Below are 13534 nucleotides of genomic sequence, written 5' to 3'. Positions count from 1 at the left end.
CAATTAGGGTAAATTTGTTGTTTGGATGATCACAACAAGGCTCCATTGAGGACTACAGTTCCCAGAAGGCATTGCACCATCCTCTGCTTGCTTGCGATTCAGTGCCTCAGGAGTGGGAGGAGCTGCCTGAAGGGGGGAGGAGGGTTGCCTGGAGGAGCTGCCCGAGGGAGGGAGAGTGGCTGCCTGGAGGAGTTGTCCCTAGGAGGCTGAGGAGTGGAGAAGGAGCCATGAAGAAGGGGGGTGAGATTTCTGACAGTGACAGTGATGAGACAGTAGTGGAGGGCTCAGTAATTGAGAGTGACCTAGACGAAGAGGAGCTGCACACGAAGAGGTGATAAATATATATGTATAGGAGCAAGTGTGACTTAAAAAATGAGTGTTAATACATTTCTGGGACTTATGTGATGAGTTGAATGCTGCATCTGTGCCATGTAGGACTATCACCTTTGGAAACAAAAACAAAAAGCACAAAGAACAGTCCTGTGAGACTGGAATCTACCTAATATAAACCTGACTAAAATGGTTTTAGAATAGCCTTCCTAGATTCTTTGATAAATATCTATTTTAAAATTTTCTGCCACAGGTTAAAGTGTGAGGGGGAAAAAATCTCCATAGGTATTCCGGAACCCTTATATGGAATAGTGGCTTACTCTAGAAATAGTTCCATTGATTTTTATAGGACTACCTGAGAAACAATGTATTACTCAATGGGATAAAGGTATCAGAATCCAGCCCCCCAAAAATAAAATCAATGATAAAAGCATTGGTAAAATAAAAATACTGCAAATGTGGACATATCTTTTATTTTTTAATTTCAGAATTCTCTTGATGTTCTCATTCAAACTGATACTTTGGTTACTGAGAAATTAAACCCACTGAACAACATTGCCCTTACTCTGTATCTCCTAAGAAATGTTGACTAAAAATGTTTGGAAATTTGTAAAAACAGAGATGTATTCATGACTCACATCCTTCTATGCCAATTTGCAGCTTGATGCAGATTTTTACAACCAGGTTCTAAACTTTTGAAAAATAGTGTTTACCTTAAAAATGCTCTCACATAATTACAGTGGTATTTAATAAGTGATACTATAGGGAAGGAATGGAGTTAGAAATATTGGCTTTGGTTAATATTTTGTTGCTTGTGTTTGTACCTTTGGTAAGAGGATGATAGAACAATTTGTAGGGTTTTTTTTATTTTTTTTAAAGGTTATCTTTTGTTAATAAGGAGGTATCTCTAACAACTGAAACCATCTTTGCTGCCGACATAAGAAGAGTAGATGGAGGTAAGAAATTGTTCTTTTTTCAGTAGACAATATATGTTGTTTTTCCTGAGACCTTTATTTCTTTGACTCTTTCTTAATTTTTAGGCGAAACAGTTTTGTACAGTATTTTTAAGCAGAATAATTTTGCATCTCTCTAATAAAATCTGAATAACAATTAGTTAATCTTTCAGGCTGAATTTTCAATATATTTCAAATATATACATTTAAAACATAAATTTGTTAGTGCTTATTTTCCTTCATTCTGCCAGTATGTTGTTACTAAGGGTACCTAGTTTAAGAAGAGCAGGGGTATGAATTTATTTTTTGTTAACTCTAAAGGCTTTCTAAGATAGCTCCTCAAAGTAAGGGGCATAAACAAGTATTTGATGGTGTGGCATAAAATTTTCACTGGGACCTGTCTGGGTTGCCTTCCATAATTCAGCCTCACTTAATCGCTTTTAAGTAATGTGGTGATCCCATACTCCTGTCAATAAAAACTTGACTGGCAAAGCAGAATTCTACTGCCTACCTTGCAAGTGTTTGAGCGTTCTGAACACAAAATACTAGTGTGCAGAACTCTACTCTGGCTTCTTATTTGTTTCTGGGTCCAATTCATGGTATTTTTGCCTATTTTTAAGATCCTGCATGGTTTGAAATCTGGCCCCTTGAGAGATTACCTCTCACCTTATATCTACTCATAGTAGTTAGGGGTCCGATTCCAAACCCCATTGAAGGCAATGGGAGTCTTTCTAAATGGCTAGGATTTTCTTGGTGTCAGTTATTGGAGCTGAATTCTCTGTGGTCTGGTGATAAAGTTTTGTCAGCAGAGAGGATCCTCACCTGAAAGAACTTGCTCCTTCTGGTCATCCACTGGAATTAGAGCTTCAGAGTACAGAGCTTTTGTTTGGCTCATTGTTAAGCTTTTGGTTTCTATTCAGCCCCTTGTAGTTAGCATGTTATTATTTGTGCTAATTTTTATCACATCAATTTCGTGACAAGAAAATATGCGCTATAGTCAATCGAAGTTGATAAAATAATCAACAAAATAATCTGGATACCAATGTTGTGATTTTTGCAGTATAAGGGATAAAATTCAACAGAGATGCACTCTATATTACTCTAGAGCTGAGTTTTTCTCAGTATCATCATTCAGTAATTTTAATCTTCCCATCCCATTGATAATTAATGTGTAAAGATGAGTACTAAAGTTTGTTATGTGCATGAGGACACTGACTAAAATTCCAGTTGTTAGAAAAAAAACTATTGTCAGAAATGAATCACACTGTCTGATGTGTAGCCCATGTTTCCTTAATATTGTCTGCAAAAGAATTAATAATTTTTTCCCTAAATTGTTTTCTTTTCAGTTCTTGCATCTGCCATATTGTGATTTTAGAATCTAGTTCAGAAGTGACCAGTGTGAAGGGGTGATTTATCAAATTATTTTTTCAGGCAGTTGGAATTTGCAGAAATTCCTTGCGTCCGTATAACAGTAGTGCAATAAAAGTGGCTTTAACTACCTATTTTTGTGTTTAGTTTTAGAAAACCTCTCCCCAGAGATTCAGCTTGTCTGTAAATTCAGTGATAATCTAAAAAATATGAAGCAAAAGAACGAGATAAATCCGGTATGTATAGAAATTACAGCTCCTCAGCTACACACATACTGCAATGAATAATTATTGGAGTAATTGTGCCTGATTGTGCCCCTCCCGCTTCTGTATGTGGAAAGAGCCAGAGTGTATGTAACTGAAAAGGGTTTTATGGAAGGAGGAGCACCAAATCTGCAGTATATACTTACCCCAGGAATGCACAGAAGAGTCTCCTCTGGAGTTTCATGGGGGGGCGGGCCTTGCTACAGTTTCAGGAGCAGGGCTGTAATTAGCCTGTAAGCTTACTGGATGTTCAAATTGGCAACCAGTTTTTTCCACCTGCAGATGACAGGCTGACAGAATGAGTAGGAGGAAACTCTAGATTGATGTGATGGAGATTCCTGTCCTGTATATGAGCTTCTTTAGACTTACATAACTGGGAAAATATTTCCAGTTATGCCTGTATAGTTACATCAATGTAATCCCCTGAGTGAATGCTCTTATTCTGATATGAGAGACTTATTTTTAGTTTAGCTTAAACCCTTCCTAAGAGACATAAACTAAATCAGAAGAAGGAACTCTTATTCTAGAATAAGAGAGTCCACACTGGAGGGGAGAGGAGTGTGTGTTATACAGGCATAACTATATTGATTTAAATTCACATTTTTAGGTTAAAAATACTTTCCAGTGTAGAGAAGGCCTTAGTTTAGGGAACATTTTGGGTACTATTAGTATTTTTCATAGTTGTTGTGATTGATGCTATTACTTCAGCCATTTCTGGAGTAGCAGCCTATCCTCTTTAATTGGAAGATGCAGTTATTGTTACCAGAGGGAAGAAAGAGTGGTTAAAAATAATTGGGGATGGGAGTATTTGCTTCCAGGACTCAACTAAAGAGGGTGAATTTGAGGCGAGGAATATATTTAATTTGTACTTTGGTCATTTCACAAATAAAAGAGCTCAAGCTTAAGCGTATACAATTTAATAATATAAGGTATATTTTCATTCTGACTGTATTTTGTCTTCCTTGACTTGGATTGAGAAAGTAGCCCATATACCATAGTAATATTTTACATAGTAATCCGGTCTAGCAGGATTTGGAGTCTCACTGCTAACTGCTGTATTTAGGTCTTCCAAAACCACTGATAATAGGTGTATAATAATGCTGAAAAATTAAATCATTGAGTAGTTTATATTCACCAACTTGTTCACTTTTTTTCTCCCAGCTGGCTCATAAAATGAGTGAAACTGAACAATCTCAGTCTCTGCTCCGGTGAGTATAATATGCGCTGGACAAATTCCATTCAGGCAAACAGTAATTTCCCAGCAAAAAGCTTCCCTTGTAGCCTCATTTGGATGGGATATTTTTTCCAGCCTTGAATTATAAAATAGTTTTACTGGTTGCTAATAAGCAGTTGTGATAATGCCAGAGATCGCTTTATATCAGTGATGGGTGAAACCATTCCATTCTTGTGCCCATTCCTATATATTTATATGTAAGGATATATAACTGGGCATAACTGGAAAAAAATAAAGGAAAATTTAAGTTGTCAGAAAAAACATCCTGACACTGAGATTTATGAAACCATAGAATGGCCTATGCCATGGAATAACTTGTGGAAGCACCATCCCTTGGAGCAATTAACACTAGACAACACAAAATCCTAAAATCCGGTAGGGAATAATCTGTGTTGGGAAGAAAATAGGCTGGATGATCTAATACAGTGATACTCAGTGGTTCAGGAACCAAATTACCAATCAACATTACCCAAAAAAGCCATGGTAGTGTGAATTCATTGTTTCATTTACTATAGTACTATATACTCATTTAAACAGTATGACAGGGGAAATATTTAGTTATATAATTCTTACAGCAAAATGACTGACCAAGTATTATTTTATCAACTACAATTGGTTAATAACATAGGAAAAACATCTTGATTTGTCAATAACTTAGATTGGTTAATAAATAAATCACACAGTGTTTTAATATCATGTGCTGCATAGAGCCACAGGAGACATGTTAAAGAGCCACTTGTGGCTTGCGAGCCTCAGTTTGAGTATCATTGATCTAATAGGTGTTTCAATACTATGAATTTATGATTATGGAAATCAGTTTGTAAGTACCATGAGATAATGGTTGGTTTTTTTTTAACTTGCTTTGTAAACAACAGCAAGTACATCTTTTTATATTTCCCATACTGTATCACGCCATTTGTCCCTTGAATCGAGTATCCTGTCTCTGGCAGTAGCCAGTACCTGATACTTCACCAACTCAGTAATGCACCTATCCAGTTGTTTTTGGTATATACTTGGCAGAAAAAGCTCATTCTTGATTGCTGCAGGCTTATGCCCTGAAGGATGCTTCCCTCTCTTACTACAGAATCTTGTGTATCTTTTTCTCTTCCCTGGGACCTAAACCAGAAAATCTGCTAATGCTAGATTAGCAGAGTTCATCTGGATGGGCTTGAGAAAGGGCCTTCATCTTTTATGGTTTGGGCCTCATCCTTTAGCAGCACCCTTAGGAGTTCCATGGAAGGTTTTTAATGAGCTCCCAACCAAGTTCCTTAGAGTAGTTTCTTACCTTAGGCCTCCTGTTAAGTTTGTTCAATTTGGAGCCCAAACCTGATACTAAATGACTTCTGTTCTGAAACATTTGAGCCCATTCTCAACATTCAACTTTGTCTCCTGGCATAGAAAGTGGCCTTTCTAGTGTTGGTCTCCACAGCCTGGCGATTCAGGGAGCACCCAAATGTGACTTGTGGTACCCATGCCTCATTTTACACAAAGTGAAAATAGTTCTCCAAACATGCTCCAGTTTTCTCCTGCAGACGGCTCAGCCTTAGCTAGGAGATCCCTCTCCCCAACTTCTACCCACACCCAAAAGCCAGACTTGAAGTCTGGTGGCACTCCCTGCATGTCTGCTAAACTTAGTCTGATTTGCCTGAACTGAATAGGTCTGCAAATCCAAGTTCCTGTTCATCCTGTTCAAAGAACCTCACTAAAGGGCGTAGATACTGTATATCCTTTCCTGCAAGTTCAGACCTTCTATCTGCACTCCTCCTTCCTTGCAGATCTCTTCCGCTCAGACAGGCTTTGAGCGAACTGTACTTGAGTGGTGGCCATGTTGTTGGCATCGGCCAGGCCCTTTGCTGAGCGTGGTATGGCCTCAGTGGATGAATTCAGTAAGTTCTCTGGAAGTTCTCTTCCAGACTCCAGCAGGCTCTGACACATCTTCCTCCCTTGCTCTTCCAGTTTCTTCCCTACTGTCATTTTAGCCATGCCTATTTTAACATCTCTGTAGTTACTTTTCTCTTCTTTGGGTGTGGTCTGCAGGTCAGAATTAGCAATCCATATTGGTGGCTACCACATCACCAAAACTAATTTCTCTTGCAGCATTACTTGTTTTCTGTGATGTGGCAAAACCAGTATAAGCATCTATGTAGGATACCTCATGGAACAATCAGTCTTAAAGTAACTAGAAGCTCAACATAGTGTAAGCTGATCATATGTTTTCCCAGCTCTGGAAGTTCTCCACTGGTGAAGCTCCTGGCCACAAAAATCCTGCATCTGGTTGGGCTACTACCTGCCTACCTGGTTGATGAAGAGGACTCAACGATTTGGTCCCATTGGTATTGCACATTGTGACTGAATGCACCCCTGTATTCACACCCTACAGCAGTGGTCCCCAGACTTTTGAGGGTTGTGCCCCTTTTCCCTCTGTTCATGCCCCTCTGCCCCCCCAAGGCGAGGACTGAAGCCGCAGCTCTGCGGTGGGGGACACAGACAGGGGTAAAGGGGATGAGGCTGGGGCCACAGCTGGGGGTGGGGCTGGTGCTGAAGCCAAGGCTGGGGGGCGGGGCCAGGAGCAGAGTCAGGAGTAGAGCCGCAGCCAGGCTCCCAGCTGGGTTCAGAACCGCACCGAGGCTGGGGACGGGAGTCAGGCATGGGGCTTGGGAGCCAGGGCCACGACTGGGGGCTGGGTGGTGCTTCTTCCCTGCTTCTGTGGGGGCTGGCCTGGCCCGCCACCTGGCCCTGAATGTTCCTCTGTGTTAACCTGGGGGGGGGGCACAATCCACAGTTTAGGGACCTCTGTCCTACACACTACTGTAATAATCTTTGTGTAAAATATGCCTTGTGAGGTATTGTTTGAAAACTAATAACTCACTGATCAGTAATATCATGGTGAAATCTGTGTAGCAACATTATATGTAAAGTTATGAACATAAGCTGAAATTATGACCTAAATGTGTTTACCAGATAAGTCTGGGAAGAGGGTAAACCTGTTCCACAAAGACAAAGGACAAGCTAATGCCGATAGTCAGGTGTCCTGAAAGTTGATTGGCAATCATCTGTCAAGTGGTCATTCTTTGGCAATGAGCCAGAGGCAGGAACAGCTTGATCTGCAATTTAGCAAGCAGCAGTGTGGAATCTCTTTCATCATGAAATTCCATATTCCTCACAGCGGGAAGGAACTTTATCTAGGGGTAACCCTCAGGAAAATGCATTTCAAAAGGTGCCTGGACTATAAAAGCAAGGGGCAAAAGCACCCCAGATTCTTTCTCTCTCTCTCTCACCTAAGAAGACAGGAACCAGCCTTTGGACTTTGGGAGGGGTTCTGACCTGAGAATTTGGTCAGCAAGGTTGCTGGGGACATGTGGTAAGGATTTTATCTTGATCCAAGTCTAGTTTCAGTTTTAGCGACTAGAAAGCATTCTATCTTTATTTCTCTTGTAGCCATTTCTGACTTTAATATCTTGTACTTGTACTCACTTAAAATCTCTTTATAGTTAAACAAACTTGTTATTTTTTAATCAAAACTAATCCAGTGCTGTGTTTACACTGAATAAGTTGGTAATTAAAGTAGCAAACTGTTGTATGTTGACCCTTTACAAGGCTGAAAATTTTGTCCAAAGTACCAGAATGTGTATGGGTGGTGGGTGAAGCCCTGCTTTGGGGAGGCTAGCCTGCTGGCCGCGACTCTTCTGCCCGAGGCTGCACCCACCCGCACGCCGGAGCCCAAACCCCCCCGCCCCAATACCAAGCGGAGCCCCACAGCCTGCCCACCCCAGCCACGCCAGGCTGCTGTCCCCTTCCCCCCACCCCGCCAGTCCAGCCCCAATCACACCAGGCTGAGCCTCCGGCCCCGGCCAGCATCCCCCGCCCCCCATGGCTGGCCAGCCTCCCCTCCCATGGCCGGCCAGCCCCAGTGCACGGCCGAGCGAGCTGCCTCACTCCCCCGCCAGACCCTCCCGCCCACCACTGGCTCATCATGTTCCCTCCTCACTCTCCCGCCCCCAAGGAGGAGAGACACGGCGAGCAGCAGCAGGCAGGCAGCAACAGACGGTGGGGGCCTTGGGGAAGGGGCAGGGCCACTGCGGCCCAGGGTCCGGCGGCAGGTCGGCAGCAGCTGACCCAGGGAAAGGCGTAGCCCATGAGAACGGGCAAAGTATTTTTGTGCATTGCTCCTTGAATGGCAAATTTTTAAAATTATATTTGTTTCTTTTTAGGGGTGCAGCATTTACTACAAAGATTTCTCAGCCTGGTCTTCCACTAAACGCCTCAGTAGGTAGAGAGCAAAATTACTCTGTAGGTATGTTTTATATTGTAAAAAACAACCTAAAATACAGTCTCTCTAAATTTGGCAGAAACAACTGAGAAACTGTAAATGAGTATACGTATAGATTTATTTAGGATATAGATATGTGACATTTGAGACCAGAGGGGCAGATTTTTAAAGGTACTTAGGTACCTAAAGAAGAATTAAATGGCTAAATCCACCATTTACATGCCCATGGTATTTTTAAATCCACTGGTCAGCTGTTGCCTAACCCTCCTGGGTGACTGTTTTCCTGCCAATTGGCATTGAAATACCTAAGCCTTGGTGTCCTAAGTGCTGCCACTCCCCCACAGCAAATGGTTGTTGCTTTGTAACCCAGTAACTGTGGTCTGGAGCAAGGGTGAGTAAGGAATGGATGGGTGTCCATGAGCGTCCTAGTGGAGAAGATAGGAAAGGAGGGTGGGTAAGGTTTTGCTCAGATCAGTTGCAGGGTTGGGATAATGGCACCAGGACCCATCTGGGTCACTTTAGAAGTTTAGTGATGGTAGTTCTTACTTTCTTCCTGTATATTTGAGGGATTTTCATGTCTTTTTCCTATTAACATATTCTCTAAGGCCAGGACTAAATGAAGAGGCAGGACTTTTTCCTGTTCCTTCCACCCTCATAGAAGATTGTCCCCTTGCATTCCTATAGCAACTGGGGATCCACTAAGCGCTTGAGTATATCCAGAGCATAAATTCAGGGTGCCATCAACCCAGCTAGATGATGAAAGCTATCTTTTATATGCTTGGGGATATTGTTGAAATTGACTTCCTCCAGGAGTTGCTGGGAACCGTCTGAGGCTATGGACAAAGGGACTTGGATTAGTGTGTGCTGGCGTGGCATGGAGTGCCTCCCTCCCTTTCTCAACATTTGCTCCTTCCCCACCCTCCAGAATGCTGACATGAAAGCATGGTGGGAAGCTCAGCTCACCACTGTTTCTGTCCTGTTCCTGTGGCTGTGGTTAGCTTTTGGCTGGGAGCAGGGAAGTGGAGTGTGTCTTATCAAGTGGCTAGGGTTCCTAGGAATGCTCAGGGGGACTCCAGAGGGAGGGGAATAAAAAGTATTTTCTCTTTTCCAGTGCTGTACTAGATAGTGGAAATGGCCGTGGAGCAGTCAGACGTGTGTAAGGGCCGGTCAGCCTCTCATCGCTTTGCAGAGTTCCAAGCTTGCCTTGCTTGAGTAAGAAGATGTCCAGTTAAGCAGGGCAGCACTCATTTCAGCTTTTTAAAGTCCCGTATGTAGCTGCTTAGATGGTCCCCATCTAAGTGAATAGGGAGAAAAGTATCTAACTGGCACCTATCCTGGCTCTCAAAATTCCGCTAGGTGGTGAACCCTGTGGGAGACATGCTGAGTGGGACAGTGCCTAAGCAGGGGCAGCATTACAGATTTTGGAAGCGGGATCCAACTTTAACTGTTATTCCAGGGGCGTGAAAGCTCTAGTTTTTTGGCAGATAACTTAGCAATTAACTGACAGGAGCCCTGTATCTAATTCCTATATAAAAAAAGAAAATGAAATAAATATTAGACCCATTCAGCTTTAATACTCGCATGTTCTCACGTCTTGTGGCAAGTCACTTAAGGGACACTGGTTAGGTTTAAAATTTTAATGTATATTCTTACATTGTTACTAACTCTGTGGGGAGAGAGACCCCGTCATGACTCCTGGGTTCTATCTCAGCTCTGAGAGGGGAGTGAGGTCTAGTGCAGGGGTGGGCAAACTTTTTGGCCCACGGGCCACATATGGGTATGAAAATAGTATGGCGGGCCATGAATGCTCATGAAATTGGGGGTTGGGGTGCGGGAGAGGGTGAGGGCTCTGAGGTGGGGCCAGAAATTAGGAGTTCAGGGTGTGGGAAGGGGCTTTGGATGGGGGTGGGGGTTGGGGTGCTGGGGGGGGGTGAGGGCTTCAGCTGGGAGTGTGAGCTCTGGGGTGGGGCAGGAAATGAGGGGTTGGGGATGCAGGAGGGTGCTCTGGGCTCAGAGGGCAGGAGGGCGATTAGGGAAGGGGGTTGGGGTACAAGAGGGAGTCAGGGGTGCAGGCTCCGGACAGCACTTATCTCAATCAGCTCCCAGAAGCAGCAGCATGTCCCCCTTCTGGCTCCTACACATTCCCAGATTCTGGCAAACAGAGGCGAGGGATATGCATAACATGGTGTTGGATCCCTGCACACTCTGGCTAATAGCTGTTGTTGGACCTATCCTCCATAAACGTATATAGTTCTTAGTGGAACCCTGCTTTAGTTTTGTTCTTCACAACTCCCCCAGCAAAGAGTTCCACAGGTTGTCTGTGAAGAAAGACTTTATTTTGTTTGTTTTAAATCTGCTGCCTATTAATTTCATTAGGTGACCCTTGTTCTTGTATTATGTGAAGGAATAAATAACATTTCCTTATTCAATTTTTCCACACCATTCATGATTTTATAGACCTCTATCATACCCCGCCTTAGTCATCTCTTTTCCAGGCTGAAAAGTCCCAGTCTTTTTAATCTCTGCTCATACGGAAGGTGTTCCATACCCCTAATCATTTCTGTTGCCCTTCTTCAGGGCCGGCTCTAGGCACCAGCAAAGCAAATAGGTGCTTGGGGCGGCGAATTTGCAGGGGCGCAAGGATCCAGCATGGGAGCTGAGAACTAACAGGGAGCCCTGGGAGCTGTAGTTCCTTGGTTAGCTCCCTGCCTATAGAGCCAGCCCTGGAGCAGGGAAAGAACTACATTTCCCAGCATTCCCTTGGCAGCAATTAACAGGAAAGGGAGGGGGAAGGAATGTGGAACTGAAACTTCATGCTGCAGCTTGCTGTAAATGGTAGGGACAGAGCCAGCTCTAGTTTTTTGCCGCCCTCCCACCCCAGCCCTGGGCTCCCCCTGCACCCCTGTGTTGCCCCAGCCCTGGACTCTACCCTGCCCACAGCCCCTGCTGCTCCAGCTCTGGCCCCTACCTGCTCCCCCCTGCTGCCCGAGCCCTGGGCTCTCCCCTCACCCGCATCTCCTGCCACCCCAGCCCTGGCCCCCACCTGCACCCCCTGCCGCCCCAGCCCTGGCCCCCAACCGCACCCCCTGCCGCCCCAGCCCTGGGCTCTTCTCCCCCCCCTGCACCCACACTCCCTGCCGCCCCAGCTCTGGCCCCCACCTGCACCGCCTGCCGCCCCAGCCTTGGGCTCTCCCCCAAAGAAAGAATTGGGTGGACTAAATGGACATTGCTTCTCTCTATCTGAAGCCTAGCAAGGCAGGTACGTGGCTCCCACTAGAATTTAAAATGAAAAGTAAGGGAGGGGAAGCTCTACTAGACTGGGCAGCTTTAGATACAGTACCAGGCACGTAGGAGGATTTACACTTCTGAGCCATGGAAGCAGAAATTGACTTTTCTTTTCCAGATTTCGCTAATATTCAGAAAGGGAATCCAGCATCTGCCTTCCAGATTTGAACATCCTCAAAATTCAGGAGTGCTCCAGATCAATTTGGGCAGCTGTTACTTCATTTCTCCCAAATCAAATATACTGATCCACTGTAACTTGCTGTAGAAAAAGTAGAATAAATTGAGCAAGAAATGCTTCCCAGTAGTTATTAGGACTGGAATTCTTATTTTCAATAGCTTTTTTTAAATTATTATTATTATTTATTTTAAGGTTTAGTTTTATTTGTTTAAAAGGAAGACAGTGATATTGCATTGGCAAATTCCCCATAGAAACAAAGAATGGAACAAAAGAATAATAAAGGCACCTCAACTTTTCCTCATTTATGTGGGACAGTCTTATAATATGCATCCAGATAGCCTTCAATCACACAAGCTGAAAATTGTTCCACTTTACTGCAGTTCTGTAACCATATGGGAACCAATCCTGTCTGTGTTCTGTGCACATCCAAAATTCTTGCTGAATGACCCGCCCTGGGAGCAAGTTACCAGTGACCCAGGGCTGGGGCGGCAGAAAGGTGCAGTGGTGCTTTTTGTTAATCACCCTGCCTCTGTTTATAAACAAACTCCCTGCCCCAGAGGCTGTACTGTTCCCAAATTACACTCAGGCTTAGCTGTGTTGCAGTTAAAACACCTCCGTCTGGGGCTAGGGTGAGTAGACCTCTGGCATGAAACTTGGGGGTAGGGGAGACTAGAGTTTCCCTGGCCCCCCTAAATGATGCCCCTGTGCCTAAGTGCCTTTAAAAATCTGGCCCTTGCTTCCTTTTTCAGAGATGTCCTGGACTCGAGTTCAGGTTACATTATTTTTCATGTAACGTTGGGACTGTATAACTTTTGCAAGTTTGTTATAAAATAATTACTATTCATGGTTTTCCTAAGATATTGATATAGTTCTAGATTGAAGCTGAGTTTACTGTGGTAGCACTGCTTAATAAAATTATGGGTCAGACTGTGCCTGGATGTTCCAGGGATGTGCAAAGGGAAGGGAGGGGGTGAGAATCACAGTGCCTGTGGGCCCCAGTGCGCCTTCCTAGCACTCCCAGGGCTCAAGACACCCCTAAAAGGGGAGGAAGTGGGCAACAGAGCTGACTGAGTGTGGAGGGTGTGAGAAATATGCTCCATTCCCTGAAACAGATGGTGGTAGTTGATTGGTAACCTTTGAAGGCACAGAACTATGGGTCACAGATATAAGAAAACAGGAGGTAAAAGTAATAATAAAATATATAATTAAGTTAGAAAATATTTTGTTGTTAAATAGAGCTTCCGTCACTAAACTCAGTTAGCTTTAGCCAGGGACCATCTCAAGAAAGAAGAACATAAGAAAGCCCGTACTGGGTCAGACCAAAGGTCCATCTAGCCCAGTATCCTGTCTACTGACAGTGGCCAATGCCAGGTGCCCCAGAGGGAGTGAACCCAACAGGCAATGATCAAGTGATCTCTCTCCTGCCATCCATCTCCACCCTCTGACAAACAGAGGCTAGGGACACCATTCCTTACCCATCCTGGCTAATATCCACTAATGGACTTAACCTCCATGAATTTATCCAGTTCTCTTTTAAACGCTGTTATAGTCCTACCCTTCGCAACCTCCTCAGGCAAGGAGTTCCACAAGTTGACTGTGCACTATGTGAAGAAGAATTTCCTTTTATTTATTTTAAATCTGCTGCCCATTAAT

The 13534-nt window shown here is 43.8% G+C and overlaps 1 protein-coding gene across 1 annotated transcript in view; it reads left to right on the top strand.

The window, feature by feature from the left end:
- Positions 1 to 227: 227 nt before the first annotated feature.
- Positions 228 to 13534, top strand: part of ANKRD31 (ankyrin repeat domain 31) — a 120427-nt gene continuing 107120 nt past the window's right edge. Inside the window, 5 exon segments of the mRNA XM_054031607.1 lie at positions 228 to 331; positions 1210 to 1286; positions 2799 to 2887; positions 4076 to 4122; positions 8360 to 8418. Of these exon segments, the coding sequence (XP_053887582.1) occupies positions 228 to 331; positions 1210 to 1286; positions 2799 to 2887; positions 4076 to 4122; positions 8360 to 8418 (376 nt within the window).

This window comes from Malaclemys terrapin, chromosome 6 (genome assembly GCF_027887155.1).
Source record: "Malaclemys terrapin pileata isolate rMalTer1 chromosome 6, rMalTer1.hap1, whole genome shotgun sequence".
In the NCBI taxonomy this organism is placed as follows: Eukaryota; Metazoa; Chordata; order Testudines; family Emydidae; genus Malaclemys; species Malaclemys terrapin.
This window is presented reverse-complemented; position numbering and strand designations above follow the sequence as displayed.